General features: G+C 42.1%; 1 protein-coding gene across 5 annotated transcripts in view; it reads right to left on the bottom strand.

The window, feature by feature from the left end:
• DENND5B (DENN domain containing 5B) overlaps positions 1 to 24,118 on the bottom strand; it is a 119,807-nt gene that overhangs the window by 16,667 nt on the left and 79,022 nt on the right. For 2 of the 5 annotated variants that reach the window (XM_074902072.1, XM_074902074.1), the window contains 6 exons: positions 22,651 to 22,801; positions 9,354 to 9,447; positions 5,882 to 6,013; positions 4,920 to 5,072; positions 4,340 to 4,418; positions 2,481 to 2,562 (listed from right to left, as the gene is read on the bottom strand). In XM_074902072.1, the coding sequence (XP_074758173.1) occupies positions 2,481 to 2,562; positions 4,340 to 4,418; positions 4,920 to 5,072; positions 5,882 to 6,013; positions 9,354 to 9,447; positions 22,651 to 22,801 (691 nt within the window). Of the gene's footprint in view, positions 1 to 2,480; positions 2,563 to 2,630; positions 2,648 to 4,339; positions 4,419 to 4,919; positions 5,073 to 5,881; positions 6,014 to 8,265; positions 8,377 to 9,353; positions 9,448 to 22,650; positions 22,802 to 23,987; positions 24,075 to 24,118 lie in introns of all 5 variants that reach the window. The other 3 variants (XM_074902070.1, XM_074902071.1, XM_074902075.1) reach the window with 3 other exon arrangements.

Genomic DNA, 24,118 nt, shown 5'->3' with positions numbered 1-24,118 from the left:
CTGTCAAATGTAAGCCTGAGGTATGGTGAGACATACCCTCTGCAAATAGCAGTGCTGACAGAAGAGGTTACAGCTGCTCAGTATCACCATGCCCCTGAGGATGGTGTGTGCATGCTCCCCATCCCAGCACAGTCAGAAACATGTCCTACTAGCTTGCCCCACATAGGCAGCAGGTCTTTGCTAACCCAGCTTCTTTTGACTGCAGCAAGTTAAGCATCACTGCAGTGGGCCCAGTGCCCAGGAGGGGAAGCATGATGCAGTCAGAAAAGCAAGCGCTGGTAGCAAGGAAGAGCTTGCCCGAAGGGGAAGGACCTGAAACTTGAACCCAGCTGGACCAAAAGTTTCGGGGAGTTGCCTTGGTGCTGACTTGCTGACTGGTCTAGCTGGACAGAAGCGATGTGCCTGAGGGGTGAGGCTGTGCTGGAGGCAGGTTGCAGCAGGAGTCTGCCGGGGACCTGGAAGAGGGGTTGGAGAGATGCTGCAGATCCTTGCCCAGGGGAGAGGCTGAAGGGCATAACCCCAAACACACTTGTGCAGAGACTCTCCATGCAGAGAATTAAAATAAACATCTTGAGCATCTTCCTTACCACATCTAAGATGCCTGGCTTTGCAAGGGAGGCAGAGGACATAGCGTGTTACCTGTAGCACAGGCTCATCGCCCATTCAGTGTGTGACTGTGATTCAAGCTTTTTAATTTGTTGACATAACCTTGCATGAGCCATCAAAACCAAGCTGTGCTTAAGGCAATGCTTAATCCTCTAGCCATTAGTTCAGTTAGCACCGCAACCCTGGCAATTTAACAATTACCCATCCTTCTAACTTCAGAATAAATCTGTGTGTGCAAGCAAATATTAAGCAGCGTTCCTTCCAAGCAGGAGAAAGTATGCCATGAAATTAAAGATGACAGATTCAACTCACCTTCTGCCCAGCATTTTCTATGACCAGACACCATTGTGGACAATCACAAATACCCCAGATATTACAAAAGCTAATGTTCTGTTTCTGTACTTTTTCTCTGGAAAGCAGTGGAAACACTCTTGTGATTCAAACAAGAGAGCTCAAATCTGTGCTGGGCTTTCATTACTCAAGTGGAAGTACACAGAAGACAAAACCCACGCAGGCAGCAGTGAGTGCATACAGCCACCTCCGTCAGCAGTCCCCTCCCAGCACGTGAGTTTCCGCTCCAGATCCTCCTTCATCCTTTCCTCAGACTGACCCCCTACATGCCTGTCAGCCTCGCAGGACTGAATTAAGTAAATAGCTGCCACATCCCATGAGAGGCATGCTAAACTGACAGACACATGTTCAAAATGACCTCTTGGCATTATACTCCTAATTACACTTCCCCTCCCTTTTTTGCATGTTGTTTTAGCATTATGTGACATGTCATATTCTTCGAAATCAGAGCACAAGACTCAAACTACATAGCATCAAACAAAAAGGTTGCACACTGCAGGTGGGAAGTACTGTAATTTTCTTTCAGAAAAGTCTGACTAATCTCTGTGATCTCGCATCAGAAAAAAGTGTATCTGTAATATAGTAAAAATCACATCACTAATCATGGTTTTGTGAACTAACTACAAATAATCTTATTTCTACCATAATATTTTTGCCATATTTTTACGTGGAAGAAACACATGATATTACAAGAAACAATACTCATGTTGCCTCACACATTAAATTGCTAAGAATTGCTACCAGCTCTTTACAGACGAGCATTATTACATTACTCCTCCCCTCTTTTCATGGCACTTTTACCCCACTGCAATCCTTAGCCATGGCAAGCAAAGTGTCAAAACAGTGGCCTGACCTGGCAGTGGCTTGATCAAGGAGATGCCCTGAAGAACTTACTGGTGCTGTCACATCAGCCTCCACCTCTTACTCTCTAATCCTTCCCAAACAACACTGCTTACAAAACTCTCCACAGCCATGCTGTGGTCTTCTACAGAGCACCTGCCCTTACTTCACATCCCAACTTTAAACTCACCCAACTACTAGGTTTGATTACATTTCTAAATTTATACATTTATTACTATTTGCCATAAAACGCTAATTGAGAAGAAAGAATATTGCTCAGGCATTGCAAGCAGGTTTTTATATCCCTTGCTTTGTCTGTCAATTGTACTTGCTTGGTCAGTAATTTAAAATAAACAAAGAGAAACAAACTCAAAGTACCAAGGAATTCAACATATCTGCTGTTATCTGTAGAAGTTGGCTTTATTGTCAGAAGAGCCTCCCTGGGAAAACAAAAACTCCAGTAAAACTTGTGTGGTTTTCATTATCTTTTAGCTAAAATAAATCAAGTGAATGTGCAAAAAAGTTTTGCAAATTAAGAAGACAACACTTTGTAGATTTGAATACAGGCTAAGGAGAAGGTTTAATTCTTCGTTAGCCTTTGTAGACCCAAAGGCAGTGAGGATCTTCACCTTATGCTACACAATTAAAACCACAATTAATGCTGTAGGAAACAAATTGCGTACCTCATATCTTGTATCAGGGAAACCCTCAAAGTAGGCAGAGTAATTCCTGTATCAGACTTTCGCCTTTCTGTTCCAACAGCAACTACAGTGGAGAAAATGTGTGAAGTTAATACAAAATTACAGTAATGGTCTGCAACGCATTTGTTTTACATCCAGCTGAAAACAATCTTAAGTGTCTGGTAACTGCAATGTTTCTGTGCATTATCATTAACTCTGTCCTGGAAATGTAGAAGCAGACAAAATGAAAAATGCTTAATACATTACCTATTCCTTCCTTAACCCAGCATTGAGCTTGGAGATTTAACAGCTTCCTTTTTTGTATGTGAAATACATTAACATAAATCTGTATGGTGGTGAGTTTTAGTAGTAATATGTTTTTGTAGGAAGCTCACAACTAAGAAGGATGAGAGAAAATTAAACTACAGTAGCATATTTGATGCTAAGGATGCCAAGCATTTCTGTGCTCTGCTACTCTGATCAAACTGCTTTGTGGTAACACATTTTGCTCTCAGGAATTTGTGCCTGCCAGCCAGATTGCTTAGTGCATTACTCATTGAATCTTATTAATAAGTCTTTTCATAAGTGAGACTAGTTTGTCCATAGATGTGTCTTTGAGGACTGATCATACAAGTTCCCAACTGCAGGATCTGGAGGATTGGAAAGTCCTTGGAAGATGACCCACTGAAGTTCAGAGACTTCTTCTCTAATACCCAGCAGCAGCCTGTGGGCAGGGAGATCTCAAGGTCATCGGAAAACTAACCTCTCAAAACACAGATGTAATTTAGTGATTGTAAAGGGCCAAGCCAAATCATCAACTGAGTACCTAGATTCATGGATAGAGATTAATTACACAACTTCTGAGTTGTACTGTCCACCAGTATAAATATTTATTGAACATTGAGTTATTCACATTGGCATCTGAGAGAAAGATTATGCTCACTGAAAGAAAAACATCAGCTACATTAGCCACAGCTCCACAACTTCATCTCCTTCAGAATGGTGTGCTTCCTCTTGCGGAAGCACTGCTTCTCACACCTCACTCAATGCTGGTTAAAAGGAGATGATGGTAGTGAACAAACATTGAGTGATTTTCCAGACGGGGATGTTGTGGTTTAACCCCATCTGGCAACTAAGCCCAACACAGCCACTTGCTCACCCCCAGTAGGATGGGGAAGAGAATCAGAAAAATAAGAGAAAACTCATAATCCGAGATAAAGACAGTTTAATAAGTAAAGCAAAAGCTGCACACAAGCAAAGCTAAACAAGGAATTCATTCATTCTCTACTTCCCACCAGTAGGCAGGTGTTCAGCCATCTCCAGGAAAGCAAGGCTGCATCACACATTAACAGTAGCTTGGGAAGACAAATGCCATCACTCCGACTGTTCCCCTGCTGCCTCCTTACTTCCCCCAGCTTTGTGTGCTGAGTATGACATCATAGGGTATGGAATATCCCTTTGGTCAGTTGGGTCAGCTGTCCCGGCTGTGTCCCCTCTCAACTGCTTGTGCAGCCCCAGCCTTCTCACTGGTGGGGTGGTGTGAGGAGCAGAAAAGGCCTTGGCTCTGGGTAAGCACTGCTCAGCAGTAACTGAAACATCCCTGAATTATCAGCACTGTTCCCCGCACAAATCCAAAACATAGCCCCATACTATGAACAAAAGTAACCCTACCCAGCACAAGGGATAAGTATGTTCATTTGCCTCCAACAATGTCAGTCTATTTTGTCCAGACATCAAGGCATCTTTGTAATGATTATGAAAGTTCTCAAAATGTAAATGTGATATTAGCAAGGAAATACTTAGCCTCCCAGGCCCAAGTTCATTCACTGTGATGGACATGAAGTCAACTGCCAAGTACTCACCTGGGGACTCTGCACTATGCTCTTGCTTCTCTTCTCTCTCCTGATACTGAAGTAAATGGGACCACAAAGCAGATTTCCCCTGAAAATTGAATATGTAGAACATAGCTTTAAATAAATCAGGCAAAAGAAAAGAGGCCAGTGAACACAGCAAAATAATGGGATGGCATTTCAATTGGCCAAACATTTAGTAGTGAGAATCAGTCCCTCTCTCGTGGACCATGAGACCTCAGAAAGAGAGGACCATCTCACTGACCTAGCAGTCACACAACCTGCCTTGTTTCTTTGTCCTGTCCCCGGGTTTCCCTTCTGAAGGTTGAAAGAGAAAAAGCCAAACACCTACTTGACACCATAATTGCAATTTCCAGAGGTACCTCTCAAATAAAAAACCCAAAAACCAACAAACCAAAACAACCCCAAAACTACCCAAGCCCTCACAAGGTATCAACCAGGGACTCTGAATCCAAAGATACCTCCCACTTTAAGTTGGAATGACACCCCTGAGTAGCAGCTTAAAAGGTAGAGATGGCATTCAGTATTTCTAGAGTGCTGTACACACAGTCCTGAGTTTCCAGTTACCAACCTGCTTGACCTGCAGACCATGGCTCCAGATTCTTTCTAGCAGGTCACAGAGACTAGCAATCAACGTATTTTCCTCCAGACCTGTTATGTTGGCTTCTCCATGTCCCAGCTCAACTGCTTCATGGCCCATCTTCTCTACCAACATGCGTTTAGTCTATAAAAAAAATCCCCAAAGGTTTCTAAGAATGTTATTCAACAAGGGGCAGAATTTATAGATGAGTCTACTTAAATATCTAAAAATTAGTCTACTAAAAAATCTAGAGACCATCAGTAATGGCTTGACCTTCAAATTCTTTACAGAGGCTGTAAATTAAAAAGAATAGTTAAAAAAAATTTGCCTGATTACTCCATACTGTCCTATTTCTATACACTTTATATATTGTCCTATTTGTACACTGTTGATCTATTACCAACCAGTACCAAAACCAAGAGAACAGAGCTAGATACATTTTTGGTCTTACTCAGTATCTGAAGTATCTAAAGTTTAAAATCCAGGTAATACAGTATACCACCAGCTGCAACTGACACAAAGAAGTTATATTTCTATGGCTATAAAAGCTTCTTCAATATTAGAAACTGCTATACTTCATTTGCTCTGCATTAACAGCAATCACCCGTGCTGATCGCTTCCTTTTTTGACTGTGGGTCTCGGGCCTGTTATGTTTAGGATACGTTTACATATGAACAATTAAAGGAAATCCTCCCTAAGATGTCTGATCATGCTGATCCTTCTTCCTGTCCTTTTAACTCATTTCACTAACTTTGCATAAACAGAAGAGTGATAATATGTTCCTTTCTTTCCTAGCAGTTGAAAAATGGAACACTAAAGGGACATCCACCCTGCAATAGCCTAGTACACCAACAGCATTCCAGCTGAAGGACTTTTAGGACACCATCTACAGATGCTGTTTAGGCTCAGTGTAAGTAAGGAGACAGCAGGCAGTGGGAAGGAAGAGGACCTACCTTCATGCGACATTCCTTCAGTAACCCTTCCACAAATTTCCAGTTGGTTTGCGCAATTACAGCTGGAGAGAGGTCTGAGAGTTTGGGCTGCCTTAAATTTTTTCCTAAACTCCTTGCCTCCTGCATGTATTTCTAAAAATAAATGGAATAATTTTAGATATTACAAGTCAGAGAGATTCTCCTCATCCTAATCCTAAACAAGCAAATGCTGGTGAAGAGGAATGAGCTAGTGTTAATCTAGGAACAGCATCATGATTTGTCTGATGCTTAGGTGTCATGCTGGAGAAGTGGAATGCTCCCTTTTGACAACAGAAAAAAGAAGATATTTTCCTGCATGGAACCAAACCAGTCAATGTTAGCTAGTGAACTGTGCTGTTAACCCCTAGCACAAAGTTAGCCACAGAAGTGCATGAAAGTGTGATACCTTCATTCAGCAATAAAATCAAAATATCAAGTAAAATTTCCTTTCATTGTTATTTGGTTTTCACTTCCAAAAAAAATTAAAAATTAAAAACAATTTATCTAATTTGTTACAGACTGTACATGAATGGAAAAAATCCTATGAAAAGAAATCACAAGAAAAAGAAATACACCTAGTGAAGGAGAAAGATTTAATCCATTACTTTCCATCTGTACAGTTTCTGTGAGGAGAAAAAAATTCAGAATGGCTTTTATTCTCAATTAACTTCGTAACTACAAGTGAAGCTCATTTTAAAGGAAACTGACATTTAGGATCATTCATCTTTTTACTGTGGGGTGGTAATTGAGAAGTATGGACAAAAATTGGCCATGCTCTTTAAAAAAATGAAACCAAGCTATAATAAAAGACTTTTAAACCTTTCTGCTCTATCACCTTATTGTTCAGGGCTTTTTTTTATTGTTTTGTTTTGGGGGGGGGGTAAGAAAAAAAAAAAAAAAAAAAAATCAACAGAGTGTCCTCTACCCCCAACATCAGTGAGAGGGCTATATGCCGAGCAAAGCTAAGAAGTCAGCCACATTTAGGTGTCCAAATACAAAGCCTATCAAAAAGTTCTCCAAGCATTATTCATAAAGTTTTTGTTAAAAAGAGTGAAATAATATAATGTTTTCAAATAAAACAGTCTTGAAACGTAGTGCTCATAGCCTGGTGTGGGAATGCTCCATTTCCGTAGTGAGTTTTTATGCAGTTAATGCTGCCTCTCTGGGGGATGGTATGTGAACGTGACTGTTCTTCCCCTGAGAGGAGCTGATCACACCTCTCCAGTGACTCAGCACTGGTGCTGGCTGGGATTTCTGGAGAACTGAGAGGACAATACAGCTGCTGCATCCTTAGAGCTTTCTGTCTGAGGAGAAAATAATTTATTTCATAGAATCACAGAATGGTTTGGGTTGGAAGGGACCTTAAAGATCATCTAGTTCCAACCTCTCTGCCATGGGCAGGGACACCATCCACTAGATCAGGAAAAGCAAAAGCAAAATCCAAACACACTGAAGTTAGTTGAAATAGCTCAGTTTTTCCTGACACAATTGGATTTTTTCAATACAAAACTTGAACATGAACCACTTAACATCAGTCCCACAGGTCAGACAAGAATGTTGGGTTCTGCCATCGAAAACTGTGTTCAGCAAAAGTGCTCAGCTAGGTAATTACAGTTTCACTGACAGTTTCACTGACACTAGTTGAAAAACTACATGTGGGAATAAAAAAAAAAAATCACAGATGATGAAAGTGTGTTGTTCAGCAAGCAACCTTACAAGTGACTTCCATCTAACTCGGTGCAAAAATTAGCAATAAAACCAGTGAAAAAGTAATACAGGGAATATATAGTTAGGAAATCTAATATTTCTTTTTAAATGTAATGGGATAAATAAAATGCAAAGTGTGGTTATAGTCTGAAGAGTACAAAACATGGATAACCTTTATTCCTTGTATGCCTTGTTATTATACTAAAATAAAAAATAAAAAATTATTAACTCTTGTAAGTTCAAGAGAAGAGTAAGGGTGGGATGAAAGAGCCAATTGATTGCCCTTTGCTGCTCATCAGCATTCACACACCACCAACCTCTTCCACACCAGGATGTGACGATCCAGCAATCAGAAAGCAATGCTTTTTTGGGTTTGACACCCTAAACTGAATTTCCAGGTGAGCAACATGGGAAAAAAAAGAAGCAAAACAAAATTCTCATCTCTCAGCCTTGGAGCAGTCATGTTTGCCATGGAGCTGGTATGGGAGCCTAGAGCTGATTTCCAGCTACTTTTCCGATTATAACCACACTTCCAAGTGCTACAGGGACATGCTCATACTCTACAATAAAGGGAGAGGTTTGAGATGCAGTGAAGACAGCAGTTCCTCACGCTAATTACATCTCAAAAGCAGCTTTCAACAAGAAAAACTAAAACATACCAGGCAGCATTCAGAGAAGGATTTTTTAGGAGGCCGTGCAGGAGGGGGTGGTCCCTGATCCCACTCCCAGAAGGCCATTGAGTTCTGACGAAGCAAAAGCTCCTCCGATGGCTAAGAGGAGGCAGATGCCCCAATGGCAGAATAGCCAGAAAGAAAGAGGAGACAAAGCAAAAGAAGCATGCATATGATCCACAGCCAATAAAAGAAGAAAATAAATACATGACAAAATATGGAAAAGGCTCTATGAGATATACACACAAGACAACATTTAAAATATACTTGCAAAGCCACATTAGCAAAAATAGCAACAAACATGGACAAGTGCTGTTTTGCTGTGTTTCCATGAAACATCATTCAAAACTGTGGCTCAGGAGCCCACTCATCCCTTCAGGTTCTTTCAGAGTGCAAATGCCAACACCGGCCAACATTATTCAGCAAGATTTACCACAAAACAGCATGAATGTTTTATTTTTGCTAGTGATATACAAAAGAAGCACATGGACATCAGTGGAAAAATATGGCAGAAAATATTTAATGAAGGATGAGAAACTGAAAAGATGGGAAAGAAATGAGTATATGTGAATGACATTTACAAGAGGCATGGGAGTTTCCAAGTTTTAGGCCCTTAAGTCTTAACGTTTCAAATAGGCTTACTCATGTCAGGAATCTACATAAGAGAGAGAGAAAAAAAAAGAAAGAGCCCTACCTCATTCACCTCTACAACATTGACATTTATTCAAGGACTTGACTTTTCCAGAGACCTTCACCCTGGCCAGAGCTCAGCAGCCTCACGCAGGTGTGCACCAGGGCCCTGCTCTCTACATGCAGTAACACAATCAGGGTCTAAATCAGCAAATAAGCCATTTTCCTGATCACAAAGGGGCTGTCTTATTCCCGAATAATAAAAGCATTTTACTTATGTTGTGTGCTTTGAAGTTGTACATCTGTGACAAGCAGCTTCTAAATGGCTAGAGACCCTCACAAATCTTAGAGTAGTCACAGAACTGCCCAGAGTAATAACACATCGTTTGCCTAAACCTCACCTCCAGGATCACAAGCTCGTGCTGCCTGCAGATGATGCCACTTACCTCCCTCAAATCGTTGTCCAACCCGATGTGTTCCGAGTGCTGCCGCAGGCGGTCTTTCCTCCGCTGCGCAGTGGTGCTACGACTGGCCCAGCGACTGGGAAGTCAGAGAGAGAGAAGACACACGTGAGTGGCAAAAATATCAGGAGGGAAAGCCCATGTCAGGAGCCAGAGGACACTCAATGGGTCTGCAGCAGGAAAAGCAAAAGCACAAATTTGGACCTTGCAATAGACATGGGTGCAAGCTGGTGCCTGACCTCCCTGTGGAAAACCACCTAGCAGGTCACAGGCCACCATGCACCCAAGGGACAAAAGCCCTGATGAAAGTGCCAGGGTCACCAGTGAGAGCTCCTGTGTTACCTGAAATGCAGATCATGCCAAAACACTGATGCCCCCACTAGGTAAATCATTGTACTTAAGTTACCTAACACCACTGTTTGCTGCATTTGCTGAAGTATCATGAAAATGATGTCTGTAAGAACAAACAAAATACAGTGATGTATTCTGAGTAGCAACTTCCAAGATGTTGCTCTTTTGTGAGAGGTGGTACTTCTCCTTTCTCCACTTTCTGTGGTACTTCCAGGAATTATTTCAGAAAAACTTCTCATTGCAATAGTAACTATTGTGATATAAGGTACACCTGTGTCTAAAGGCTATAAACAATATTGATGTTCCTGGGATTAATCATGTTGCTATCTTTACCATGTCTTTTTTCTGCATTGGCTTTCTAGGTACCACAGAAGGCCTGTTTTTTTTCTACATGTTCATGTATGTCCAGTTGAAATTTTTCCTCATCTGAAGCCATTGTCTGAAAGCAGCCACTTGGTAACCAGGTTTGAAACAAAGCTACCTTAAAGATCCCAAGTGTCCAAACTCCTTTATGCCAGGTACTATAACATACCACAAACCAAGATAATTTTGTCCCAAGGAATTTCTAGTCTGATTCTAGAGTTTCTAGGAATACCATAACCTTCTGTTAAATCCTTGAAAACAAAGATGCTCTAGTGGTGCAGAGAATAAATAAGTTCATAAATTATTTATAAAAGAAAGCTGAAATAACACTGTATAAAACAACTTACCAAGCATTCGATATAAGTAAATGCACATGAAGGCTATATCTTCAGAATATTACTTAATTACTGTAGTTCTGTTTATTAAAATTTAAAATATCTTTCAAATACAGTAAAAAAAACCCCACAACCTTTCAGTCACTTCATGAAGTCATCTGTTCTGCCTCTCTCCTGCACTCAGAAGTTAAAGAGCGAAACCAAGGCGAAGCAGAACACAAAGCCTACCCAGGGCAGTGCTTCAGCCCCAGTGCCTGGTGGAATGTATAAATAAGGTGCTACCTATGGGAGGAAACTACCTGGAAGAATTTGAACCTAAATCTGTAAGAAAAAAAAAAAGAAAAAAAAACAACACCAAGAAAACAACACCCCATGCTTCCCAACCTCAGTACTTGAGTCAAAGGGACCATTCAAAACCTGTCTTCATCCTGGCCCCCCTACTCCAGACTAAAGTGTCCGTGCTGGGCACCACACCAGAACAACTGCTCTGAGATGGATTTTTCTACAGTGGCCCTGGAGATTTGGGTGCTCTACCTTTGATAGATATATACGGAGGAAAACCTAGAGATGCCCACATCAAAGACAGAAGGTGTGTGCTTGGTGAGCCTCTCCATACAGCTGGTGTTGGAGAAGACAGCAGTCTTCAGATCCCAAACCCATTTATTTCTGTGTGCACTACAAACAGGAGTATATACAAATAGGATCTGGGATTTGACCTATTTGGGCAAGAAGTTTCACCTGGTAACACATAGGCAGATGCTTGCCTGAAAGACAAAACCCTTGTACAGAGCTGGATTTGGGTCCTGACACGTCCACAAAGCCATTGTGGATGCATAGGGAGGGGAACCTGACCCAAGAGAAGTGCAGGGATGTGACCCCTGGTGACCAAACCCTCCTGTTTCCAGAGAGAAGAACTTTGCATACATGTACCTAACTATCTATCTACACCAGTTCCTCCAGTGGGTCAACCAAAGACCAAATTTTGACTAACTGCACAGACAAAAAGGAAGAAAAGTCACAGAAACTGTATTTTTTTATAGTCAAATCAAAGTGCCTTCCTACTTCCCAAATAAGATCAAGAAAACAAGTACAAAGGAAGAAATAAAACATCTGGGTCTGCACATAAGTATGGTTCTGCACCTCACCATCTCATACGACAAGAAATTTGTTTTTGAAGCAACGTAGCTTCAAGTCTCTGGTAACTAAACAAAACAGTCCAATAGGTGTCTGTACAGCAAACACCAGTACATTCTCAGAGGAATACATTACTGACATAAGTGTCTTTGCACCTCCTCACTCAGAAGTCTTAAAAATATACAGCCCGTGAGTTTAGTAAGTCTTTTTTTTTTTTTTTTTTTTAGAAGCAACACCCAACACTTCATTAGATGCAGGGTGGGGGAAATAAATCCTGCATTTCAATGATCTCAACAAGTAGAAATGCAGCAGAAGAAACAGCCCCTCAAACAGAGGATAGCAGATGTAAAAGTGACTTTAGCTACTTGCCTCTGGAGACTTTTCATTTATTGCAAGTTAGTACCATGCTTACATTTCACATGATAGAATACCAGTAATACACTGGAAAGTTAAGTTATAGATCAAATATTACCCATATAATATTTTTTCTGCTCCGATCTGTATGGCATTTTCTGAATTCTAGACAAAGCTTGGATCCCTTTCCACCTGCATTTCTGCAGTTACTGGAAGATGCAAGAATTGCTAGAAGCATTCTTTGAGGGAACATGTGTCACTGAAGGTGAAAGCAGACTAAAAGCCACAGAATAATTACAAGTAATATGCCATCATTAAATCATTTTCAGTTAATTCCAGCCCCGTACTCCATCTGGGAGAAGGCACTGACCATTCTCCAGATTATTAATCAGAACTATCTGAACATTTTAAGCATAGAAATATAAAGACCATTGGGCATTTATGAAAAAAAGACTGCTGCTCATTAGCTGAAACAATTACACACACAGCAAACTGTGTGCTCCCTCTTCCCCAACCTCTAGGCTGAGGAAGAGGAGCTGCTGGGTGAGGTCTGTGCATTCAGATACCGCTCTGAATCTTTCCCGGAGATTTTTTAAAGATCTAACAGCAGATAAACAGGATTAAGCAGCTAAATCTTTTAAAGACTTTTCTTTAATGGGCCACAGAATTTTCCCAAAATAATGCTTCAAAATTATAATTATTCCCTCCCCTCTTGTCAGCAGAGATTGCATTTTAAATTACTCCTCCTCTCCCTTCAGTCACTCGAAGTGATTTTAAGAGGAGTAAAAGCTCTCCCCAGTGGCCACACCACCTCCCTTGGGTTGCTGAAATCCCGTGTGGGTGCCTCTCCTGGCCCTGACATCAGCAGCTGCCTTATTCACACCTCAGCCCTGCTGCTGCCAAAGCAGCAAGGAAAGCTGTATTCATACGGGCAAATGTCTGCTTGTCAGCCCTTAGTCTTAAGCTCTTCACTTATACTACTACTGTCCTTGTCCCTATGGAGCAAATGCCAGAGGAGATGAAGCCCTCCTGGCTGGTCCCTGTCCTGGGGGTATGAGGCTCGAGCTGCCTGGCACCTTGGGAGCACACACAGCACTGCTGCCCAGCCTAGGTGCTGCCCGAGTACTCTCTAACCCAACAAATGTCCTCTCCCCTTTATATTTTGCCTGTAGAGCCATGAGCATGGACTACTGGCATGTTTCATTTATTCCTCACAGCAGAGGCGTTGCTACAAGCACCAAGTCTCTGGGGATGGAGCAGCTGCAGTGTTGTGGAGAGTCCAGGGACAAGCTGCCTGCATGGAGAAGGGAGCAAAGGCCTGTTTTGGTCGTCTGCCCACATCTAACTCTCATGTTCAAAGGTGAAGACTCTTCACCTCCAGGGACTGCAAAAAAGCAGTGATATTTCAGAGAAGAAACCAAGGAATCACAGAATCAACTAGGTTGGAATGGACCTTGAAGATCATCCAGTCCAACCATTAACCTAACATCCAGTCTAAACCTTACCTGGCACAACTTGAGGCCATTCCCTTTTGTCCTATCACTTGTTACTTGGTTAAAGAGACTCATCACCAGCTCTGTGACCTCCTTTCAGGTAGCTGTAGAGGGCGATGAGGTCTCCCCTCAGCCTCCTCTTCTCCAGACTAAACACCCCCAGTTCCCTCAGCCGCTCCTCGTAGGACCTGTGCTCCAGACCCTGCACCAGCTTCGTTGCCCTTCTCTGGACACGCTCGAGTCATTCAATGTCCTTTTTGTAGTGAGGGGCCCAAAACTGAACACAGGAATCGAGGTGCAGCCTCACCAGGGCCAAGTACAGGGGTAAGATCCCTTCCCTGTCCCTGCTGGCCACACTAATCCTGATACAAGCCAGGATGCCATTGGCCTTCTTGGCCACCTGGGCACACTGCTGGCTCCTGTTCAGCTGGCTGTCAATCAGCACCCCCAGGTCCCTCTCTGACTGGCAGCTCTCCAGCCACTCCTCCCCAAGCCTGTAGCGCTGCTGGGGGTTGTTGTGGCCCAAGGGCAGCCCCCGGCATTTGGCCTTATTGAAACTCCTCCAGTTGGCCTCAGCCCATGGCTCCAGCCTGTCCAGGTCTCTCTGCAGAGCCTCCCTACCCTCGAGCAGATCAACACTCCCACCCAACTTGGGGTCATCTGCAAACTGACTGAGGGTGCACTCGATCCCCTCGTCCAGATCATCAATAAAGATGTTAAACAGGAGTGGCCCCAAAACCGAGCCCTGGGGGACACCACTCGTGACCGGCCGCCAGCTGGATTTAACTCCGTTTACCCCAACTCTCTGGGCCTGGTCGTCCAGCCAGTTTTTTACCCAGCAAAGTGTGTGCCCATCCAAGCCTTGAGCAACCAGTTTCGCCAGGAGAATGCTGTGGGAAATGGTGTCAAAGGCCTTACTAAAGTCAAGGTAAACAACATCTACAGCCTTTCCCTCATCCAATAAGCAGGTCACCCTGTCATAGAAGGAGATCAGGTTTGTCAGGCAGGACCTGCCTTTCATAAACCCATGCTGACTGGGCCTGAGCATCTGGTTGTCCCTCATGTGTTGCATTATGGCACTCAGGATGAGCTGCTCCATCAGCTTCCCAGGCACCGAAGTCAAGGTGACAGGCCTGTAATTTCCTCCATCATCCTTCTGACCCTTCTTATAGACGGGTGTCACATTGGCCAGTTTCCAGTCTGTCGGGACCTCCCCAGTCAGCCAGGACTGCTGGTAAATGATAGAAAGTGGCCTGGTGAGCACCCCAGCCAGCTCCTTCAGCACCCTTGGGTGTATCCCATCTGGTCCCATAGACTTGTGTGTGTCTATGTGATGCAGTTGGTCACTGACTGTCTCCTGGATTGTGGGGGGGTTGTTCTCCCAGTCTCCGTCTTCTGGCTGAGAAGGATGGATTCCCTCAGTACAACTGGTCTTGTTATTAAAGACTGAGGCAAAGAAGGCATTAAGCATCTCAACCTTCTCCTCATCACTTGTTACCATGTTTCCTCCTGCATCTAGCAGGGGATGGAGACTCTCCCTGGTCTTTCTTTTGCTACTGACATACTTACAGAAACATTTATTGTTGTCCTTGATTGCTGAAGCCAAATTAATTTCCAGGTGGGCTTTAGACTTCCTGATTTCCACCCTGCATAGCCTCACAGCCTCTTTGTAATCACTGTGAGTGGCTAGCCCCTTCTTCCAAAGGCTGTAAACTATTCCTTTTCTTCCTGAGTTGCAGCCAAACTCCCTGTTGAGCCAGGGTGGTCTCTGTTGTTGGCTTCTCTTACAGCACCTGGGGACCACCTGCTCCTGAGCCGTTAACACTTCCTTCTTAAAGAGTGCCCAGCCTTCCTGGACCCCAAAACCCTTCAGGACCATTTCCCAAGGGATCCTTTCAAGCAGGTGCCTAACAGTGCTATGTTCAATATAGAGAAATGAAATGAAGGCACCTCCAGCTAAGACCCTTTTAACACGACGGCAGTGAAGTCAGCATTGTTTAATATCCAGTTAGACCCCAATAGCATAGCAATAGGTTTGTAGACACTGGAGGAAATGTAAAAGGTGACACTTGGAAAAGATGATGCTTAACCTGTGATGCTTAATTTCTCTAATAAAAATGGTAAGGCGGTCAGCATCAAAGCTAAACTGTCAAAAAACAATCTAACAAAATAGCAGCCTTATACCAGGGACTGGCCATACTGTACTGCAACCACGTGTACATCTTTCTCTCTCTCCTCCTACCTTTCCCCCTCACCCCTCTTTTCAAAGGTCCATGTAGAAATGAATATGTCTACCCAAACTAGACATGGGTGTAACAGGCAGGATATATACTGCGATACATGCAGCATGCTGCTAGAGAACTTAATTCACAGACAGATTTAACCAATATTGCCATCACCATGAAAGTCACTATCGTAATTTTCAATCTATTAACAGTGATAACAGAGAGAAGGAAGGATACAAATGCACTTCTCTATAGGACAGAACCTAAATCTCCTCATATTGACCATCTCCTGAGGGAGACCGCTATTTAGGTCTGCAAATCATGACAATACCCTTTTTACCTATGTACTTCCATGAAAGGAGTTATCTGACTGCATTTCTGTATTCACAAATTTGCACAAAGCTGTACTACACCCTCCACCAACCCCCCATAAAGCACTCAGGCAGCCTGCACACATTAAATACACACAGACTGCACATGTAATCTGCTTGGGTTCAGAAGTAGTTTGTATGGGACTACACAGAGATTCCAAGTCAAATACACATCGGAGCGAACCAATTAAAAGGAAGGTCGAAACCAAGCTCCACCTGATCGCAGATGGGTTGACAGGGGAGGGGTTCTGCACTGTGAATCTGCTCTGCACACACTGTTCCATGGTGAGGGTGAAGGCTCAAATAGAGACTAATGCACCATTTCTGTCTCTGCTGTAGGTCTGAACAGGAAAGCTTTTAAACTGCTGAATGAGTGGACAAAAATGAGCAAAATGCCTTGAGAGAGTGGTCTTGCATTGACAGGCTGTCTCATCAGATTATATGAAAAGAAGTGATTTAAAAGGCTGGTACCCACAACCACCATCCTCTGCAAGGAACAGTGGTAGTGATTTGCCAGCATCACTCTTTAAGCCCTGACAAACCACTGTCCTAAGTGGTATTTAATTTGCAAACTCCCTTGAGACAGTAACACTGTTCAGAGGAGAGTAAATAGAATAGAGGATGCAAGGATTTGACACACATTTTTCCCTGTGAACTTTAATTCTGCACAGCTATTACCTGAAAGAAGTTAACTGCCCTTTTACCACCTTGTACTAGTTGAGCAGAGGATCAGTACTCATGAGACTTGCCCATCAGGTTCCAAGTCCCCATAGCACATAGTTCCTTATTTCAGAAACCATTTCAAAGCACAGATTGTCAGTCACACTTCATTCTTGAAAATGAATGTATTTGAACATAAGTGGTTAATATTTCCATTGCACCTGTCAGTGCTTTGCTATATTAGATTACCTAATGTATAGTAACTGCTTGTTTCAAATTTTCATACGTAAAAAGTGAGCCTTTACTGCTCACAAAGTTTAAATAATATCAGCGTTGTGTGTATGGTTCATTGCTGGCTCATTTAGATGCACTGCAGAGATACTACTCTATACTACTTGAAAATGCAATTGTTTGCTTGATTACAAAAAAAAGCTTAATTGAAGACAGCCTTAAACCAGTACCCAACATATATGGAGGTAGAAAAAGCCTATTTAATATGAAGCACTCAGTACAGGAGACAGACCATTTCCCATACAATAAATAATTGTTAAAACCAAACTGAATTCCATCATCACATAGATATTCAGCAACTACTTTACATTATGTATCATATTTTCTTTAAAAACATTAACCGATGTTAAATGTTAGTGAATAAGCAAACAGTAGTCCTATTTAAAAATGAGGAGAACCAGAGCACTAGGCAGATAAACCCTGGGCAGTTCACAACTTGAAGCTGGGGCCTGTGATGGAGGCCACAAGACAGTGCCCACGCAAGTCCTGCCATAAACTGAAGCACAAAACCAAACCAATTTTGTATACTCCTAATGCATGATTTTTACAAATAAATACTGACACATCGGTGAGGTCAGCAAAATACAGCACAGGAACAAATGCCTGGAGAAAGCAAAAATACTTTTGAAATCTGCTTCATGGAGTTACATAAGAGTAACACATCACTTAGCTAAAGCCTGAGGTTAAAAGGCCAAGTATAGCGGGATCTGTGTTTGATGACTTGGACTGCACCCTCCTTTGGGGATCACTGCAGGTCAGTCAGGACTCAAGAGGACAGACAAAAGCACAAGGCTCACAGGAAGCTCAGGAAAGAGAAGTGGCCAGGGCAGGAAACAGGCTGGTCAGGGAACGAAGCAAGGAGGAAAGTGGGGCTCAGATAAAGAAGGTGGCAAAAGCAGGGCTAAACAAAGAGAAAGGCAAAAAAGGATAATTTAAGCCATTTTGTGAACGTGTAACAAAGCAAAACCTTCCTTTGAAAACCAAAAGAAATTAAGAAAAAAAAATCAGTTCAGTTGCTATTTGCAGGCATTCACTACAAATTGCCAGAATACAAATATATTCCCATGCTTGGTGTGCAATCAATGTTTTCCTCTGCAATATTTAATCACATTTATCAAGCTTCTTAGTACAAATTAAGTTACAAGGTAATCAATTAGATTGAAAACACCACTTGTTTCATTGTTTTAATTTTGCACTGTAAGCATATTCACCCTAATTTAACAATTAGCTAATCAAAAACCATGAAGTGTTTATATAGCTTGGCTTTTTGTCATTGAAATTCCTCTCCTGGATCATTGCAAACGCATCAACCAGTGGAGTCCCAGCTACAATTTTTAAAGCCCTGCAGAAAACACACGTGGGGAAGGAAGAGTGGAACATTAGAAATCACAATGTGGTGCTGGGGTTTGAAAAAGGAAAGGAGGACTCTGGAAACCACTGCTCATTTCTAGATAAGTAGACCCACTGCCTGAGGGCCTGCAGCCTGTTTCTCCTGGGATGCCTTCTAGGAGGACTTCTGCAGAAGCCACTGCTTTACAGGTTAGAGCAGCGTGGACAGGCCACTTTTGAACCCAGAGGAAGCTGGAGCTGCTGTCTGTAGATTCCAAAGGTCTTCCCATGACGTGGGGGATGTATCAAAGGGGCAGAGTGCAGAGGGAGTCCCTCAAATGGAACATTGCTGCCTAATGGGAAAGAGGACAGAACTGGGTGGGGGGTGTTTTGTTTTGTTTTTTTAATCGCTGTTAGAGTAAATGAATTCTTTTCTTTACAGAAAAATACTATTTCTATTACTTTCTAGAAATACTTGGGTTAAAAAGTTATTATCTTTTGCTTAAGTTTAGACCTGCGTATTCTGCAGTTAATGTATTTCTGTGTTAAGGAAGTTTTGGTCAAAAAGATGATTAAAGAAACTGTATACCTGGAGCCTATTCTCCAGTTTTCTGGAGGTGGGTGAGTGGTGTAGGGGGTTTTTGTTTGGTTGTTTTTTTAAAAACTTTTTATTTCTTTTTAGTAAAGTGCAGTTTGGCATTATTTTCAGTTAAGTTCTTGCTTCACTGAGCAAGTCAAGATTTCCTGACCACCATGGAGGAAGAGGTACAGACCAGCCTCAACGACACCAAGCATGCATCTGCAGTCTGAGTGTGCTGGCCAGAATAAGAGCAAATGTAAACGGAGTTGCTCTTCTGACCCACAAATGACTGAGCAGGTGAGAGAAAGCAACAAGCAGTGTGACACTGGCTGGGGCCAGAAGAGCACAGGCTCACCCCCTTGCCCAGCATTTTAGCAGACATCCTGGGGGGACGTGGGGGGAGGCAGCACAGTGACAAAAGTGGGGCAAAGCATGATGCCAAGCATGACCATGGGTTGACAGATGAAACATTATACTTCACTTCTATGACAGACTTCGGTGTTTTAACACTTACACATGACATTTGTTTCCCGCTGTGCTTAGGTGGAAGTGATCCAATATGACTGCCAACCGTACCTCTGTCCCTAAGCCCTGCTCTCCATGCCCAGCAAGCAAGAGCCAGACACCTCCTCTCCCAAACACAATTTCTGCCCATCTAGGCAACGTGGTTTTCTGGGATCACACATAGAATCTAGATCTAAAAAGTGTTTGCATTATATTTCCGATTTAGATTTACCATATTATACACATAACAAACAGCCCAGTAACCGAAGAGGTGTCTTCAGTGCTCTGCCTGGTTACAGGAAGGGAACAGCTAGATAATATTATGAGCTCCAGTTATATATTTGTTAGTTTATCTGCTCAGAAAAGGAAGCAATAAAAATCTGATTGCTGGCCAATGAGGACAAGTTTTCATTGAAACAGTTTTGAATTGGTTTATTTGCTACTGTCCAGCACCAACCGACTGTAACATGGGAATGATTATTCAGAACAAAATTTGTTAAGTAGAACTGAAGTCTGCAAAAATAAGTCTCATCTACACAGCAATATCCTTTGCATTAATATGCAATAGCTACATTTGAAGTGCCTGGGAATGTAGCTGAGATGTTCTCATCCCCCATCCCCATACACAAAGGCCCAGTCCTGTATGCAGGTATAACATATCGCCAAGAAGCATACACTGGGAAATTTAAATTAATGGAAGGCTATGGTTCAATTGATTCTGTGGTCAAAAGAATTATACTGTATTTGCAAAGAGCATGAAAAGGCTATCTGTTTTATATGTGGGTGTAAATTCACCAGAATTACACATCTTAAATGAGAGAGAGAGTCCTCTCAGCTGCTCACATAAAAAGCTAGGAAGCAGAAAGATATAAACAGATGGTCTTAAGATTTTCCAATTACAAACCTTTCTGGCAATATACAACTGGAGGAATTCCAAACATTTGTCACTTTGACACCACTTTGCAGCGAGTAATGGGATTTTGGTACTTACAATTCTGAAACATGCTACAATGAGACCAAAACCAGCTATCTAAATCAAAATTATCACTCAAGGAGTTAAAGTCACATTTTAGACTAGGTAGCAATTTAACGGAAGCATCTCAAAAGGCACAAGGACAACTATTTTTAATGTGATGCTTATTCATAGATTCACTAAGATTCTGCAATAGAGTCAGAATATATAAGCAACTTCAAGCAGGCTGGGCACGCTCACACTGTTGCTGACACTGTAAAACCGAAACCCACCATAAGGATAAGAGGCAGACTGCTAAACACAGCATCCCACAAGATTAAGAAATCCTCCATTCCTCAAAGAAGCATTAACCTTAAACTTTTGTCTTGGTTTGCAAGAAGATTGCAAGCAAAGGAACTTTGAAATACGCACTCCTTAGAGTTGTGGGTGTTTTTTTAAATTTCTTTTAAAGAATTTCAGTTCTTTAAACATTCAGTGTTTAAGGATATCTTGTTTCATCATTTGCAAGTCTTATTTCTAGTAAGTTATTAAAAAGGTATTGTAAGGAACTGAAGGAAGTAATGCCTTAAACATTCCTCGACACATAAAACCTTAAGGACAAGCTGTGACCTTTGTGATTAGTCTCAGGAACACCACCCAAGGGAGCGGAGTGTATCGAAGGATGCACCCCCCTCTGCCTTGCAGTTGTATTGACAAACTCCTTAGATAAGCCTCAAAGGGGGAGACACCGGCTGAGTGAAACCAAATGTTTCCCCTAAAGCACAAAGACTGCTATCACTGGCTCCACTGTGTAAGCCCGATCCTTTGTGGCTCTATTGTGTCCGCCAGACACCAGACAAGCCTTGCTAACGACTTCGCGCCTCCACCATTGAAGAGGTGACAAGAACTGATAAGAGGTGATCATTTCTGCCCCAAGAGCCGAAATACTGATCAAGAAGCATGAAGTCAGCAACATTCTGGGAACTGAGAGAAAAGCCCAAAGTATGCTAATCAGCTGATAAAATGAATTTAAAAGGCGACAGAAACTTTGCTGTGTGGTGCACCCACCACCCAAGATTACAGGACCCGAGACAACACTGGATCCAGGGCTGGTGATCCGGATTTGTTTGACTTTTTTTTTTTTTTTCCCCTTTCCTTTCCTTGCTTATTATCTTTTTCCAAGTTTGACTTGCTTTCTACCGCAAGTAAAACATTTTAACCGCTCGTTTGATGTCGTTTCACCTTAATTTAATCTGGGGGGAATCACAGAACCGTTGCGACTCTCTGGGTTTCCAGTCCGGGTCATGACAGGTATTAGGCTAGCACTGGGGTGCACAAAAGGTGCATAAATAGAATACAGGAGCTCAGAGCAGCATACACATGTCTAAACCAAGAGCTAGCTTCAATGTCTGGACAGTCATAGCTTTTGCAGCTCTCAGATCTATCTGTGCTCCTACATTTTGACCTACCACAGAAGTGAGGTCTTGAACTAATAATTTCATGGAATAGTAATCATTGATGCACAAAACTCCCATTTTTGAAAGGGCAGAAAACCCACCTCATTCCTGGGTTTTGAGGGAAGAAAGAAAAAAAACCCAAGTAATGTAATTTACAACAATTACTTTATAAGTGTTATAAATGTAAAATATATCAGTACTCCAGCTTCTCATTTTACATTAGGTACATTAACTATGTAATGACGTGCTCAATTCCACAGCTATCAGTACCCCTACCTTCCCATCAAAGTGCACTATAGAACCGTATCAGACTCAGAAGGGAAATGCAGGTACAGAACCACATATTTTCCACCCTCACCAAATTATTCTTCCAGGTTATTCCAACATGGAAACTGAAAGAGAGCTATAGAAGTTGCTGGGTCATGTAATAACAGCTAAAGAAAAGAGAGCAAAAAAATAGGAACATTAATTTTATTCTGCATGATGGTGTGGAGATTTCAATACCAAAATTTATTTCAGAATCTGAATTTTGGCTTAAGTTTCCAAATGATCCTATTCAGTGCAAAACAGCGAATACATGAACTTTAAATTTACTATGGCAATGATAAAACTAAAAATGTGTATGAGAAGATACAGTACTTACCACTAGACAGAAAACAGTACTGAGGAGTCTTCCCAAAATGAGAGCTAATGCTTTCTAACATAACCCAAGCCACAGCTATAACTTCAAAAATCGCAGCCCATAAAAACCAGAAATGGAAAGAGTTGATAGGGCTCATTAGACTGGTCATAAGCCATTCAAAATTAGGACTTCTGTCCAGTGGTGTGAATCTTGTATATGAAAAATCTGGTTTCAAATTCAGAAAAGAAAACCTGTGCTTACTTGTTATTGGTGGGTCCCGTTGCCAAGACATCCGACTGCAACTTTGGGAAAAATCCTTGTTCGTATTTCCCTTGACCAATCTTCATATCAAGTAAGTGCGGGTGGATAGCTGTGTGATCAATCTTCAACAGCCTCTGCTCGATGGATTGGGCTGCAAGTTACAGTCACAGGTGAACCACCATGTTAGCGGACCACCTGAAGACACATGCTACGACAACAGAAGTGGTCATGCTCCAATCCCTGAAAATACTCTAAAAAGTTAAATAGTGACTTTAGACCCAGAAATCTATCACTTATAGAAGTGAGGAAACATCTGCGCTGTTATTTTGTTATTGTGCTTTTAGTTTCTTCACCCAACACAACCAGTACTGGCACAAACAAGTTAGTTGTTAAGCAAGCAGGTATTTACTGGAGCCTACAAGATGGGTTATGAATTAACAGGAACACGGCAATCTTTCCCTGAAATTCAGTGTTTGACTTTAACACTCCTTCGGCAGGATGGAGACCTCTGAGGCTGGTTGCAACTCTCTGTGGCGTCAGGCACCTCACTTTGCCCCAGACAGGTCTCACTGGGCAGACGCATGGGGTGGCAATACTCAAGTTTTGCAAACACCTGGCACCTATAATGATCCTCCTCCTGAAATTAGATATGCCATTACTGAATGACAGGCCTTCAAAAAGCACAGCTAACTGTAGCAAGGCCTGAGCAACATCAAGAAGATGAACAGATGCTTGGAAACATGGGCGACTATGACAAGACTGGTGAGGGCTCCCCAGAAATCTCAGCTCCATTAAGACTAATGTGGTTCAGTTGGTTGCTTCAAGGACGTGAGAATTTAATCTCAAATCTCAAGCAGGATGAAAATAAAAATGGTCACCCTCTCAAAATTGAGTCAGATGCACTGAGGGGAAAGGAGGTGTATGGGGGAAATCAGCATTTAATTAGCAACTGATGGATATAGGCTATCCATTAACAGGCAAGCCTGTTCTTTTCAGCATATTACCACTAGTGAATAAATATGCAAAATGTAGAAGTTAATTCCATTTTCCATTTGATAAGAACAACACAGAACTCATTTCCTATGTTATGAAACTGTGATGGGAAAGAAACTGTTGTAAGATTTACATACATTATCATTAGAAACTCAGCAGCTTTTTTTTTCCCCCTCAGATAACACCCCCATGCTTTGTATGGTTTTATTTTGGAGAAAAGGACTAGGACTGGGTAGTGTGGGATCAGAGGGTTCCGAAAATGGCAGGTTAAACAAACAGGTGCTGGACTGGTGGTAGGGTCACATATATTGTGAATGGTAAATATGAAGGAAAGTTGGTATTACTATCAGTTTGCTGCTTTTCACAAGACAGAAAATGAGGTTCCGGTGCCACAATATCTACCAAAACTAGACGCTGAATAGACAGTCGACCTGCAAATTAGAATTGGTTTTAGACAGACAAAGTTAAGCAGACA

The sequence above is a fragment of the Athene noctua genome, chromosome 3 (genome assembly GCF_965140245.1).
Source record: "Athene noctua chromosome 3, bAthNoc1.hap1.1, whole genome shotgun sequence".
In the NCBI taxonomy this organism is placed as follows: Eukaryota; Metazoa; Chordata; class Aves; order Strigiformes; family Strigidae; genus Athene; species Athene noctua.
The sequence above is the reverse complement of the archived record's forward strand: the minus strand, read 5'-3'. Positions and strand labels throughout refer to the sequence as shown.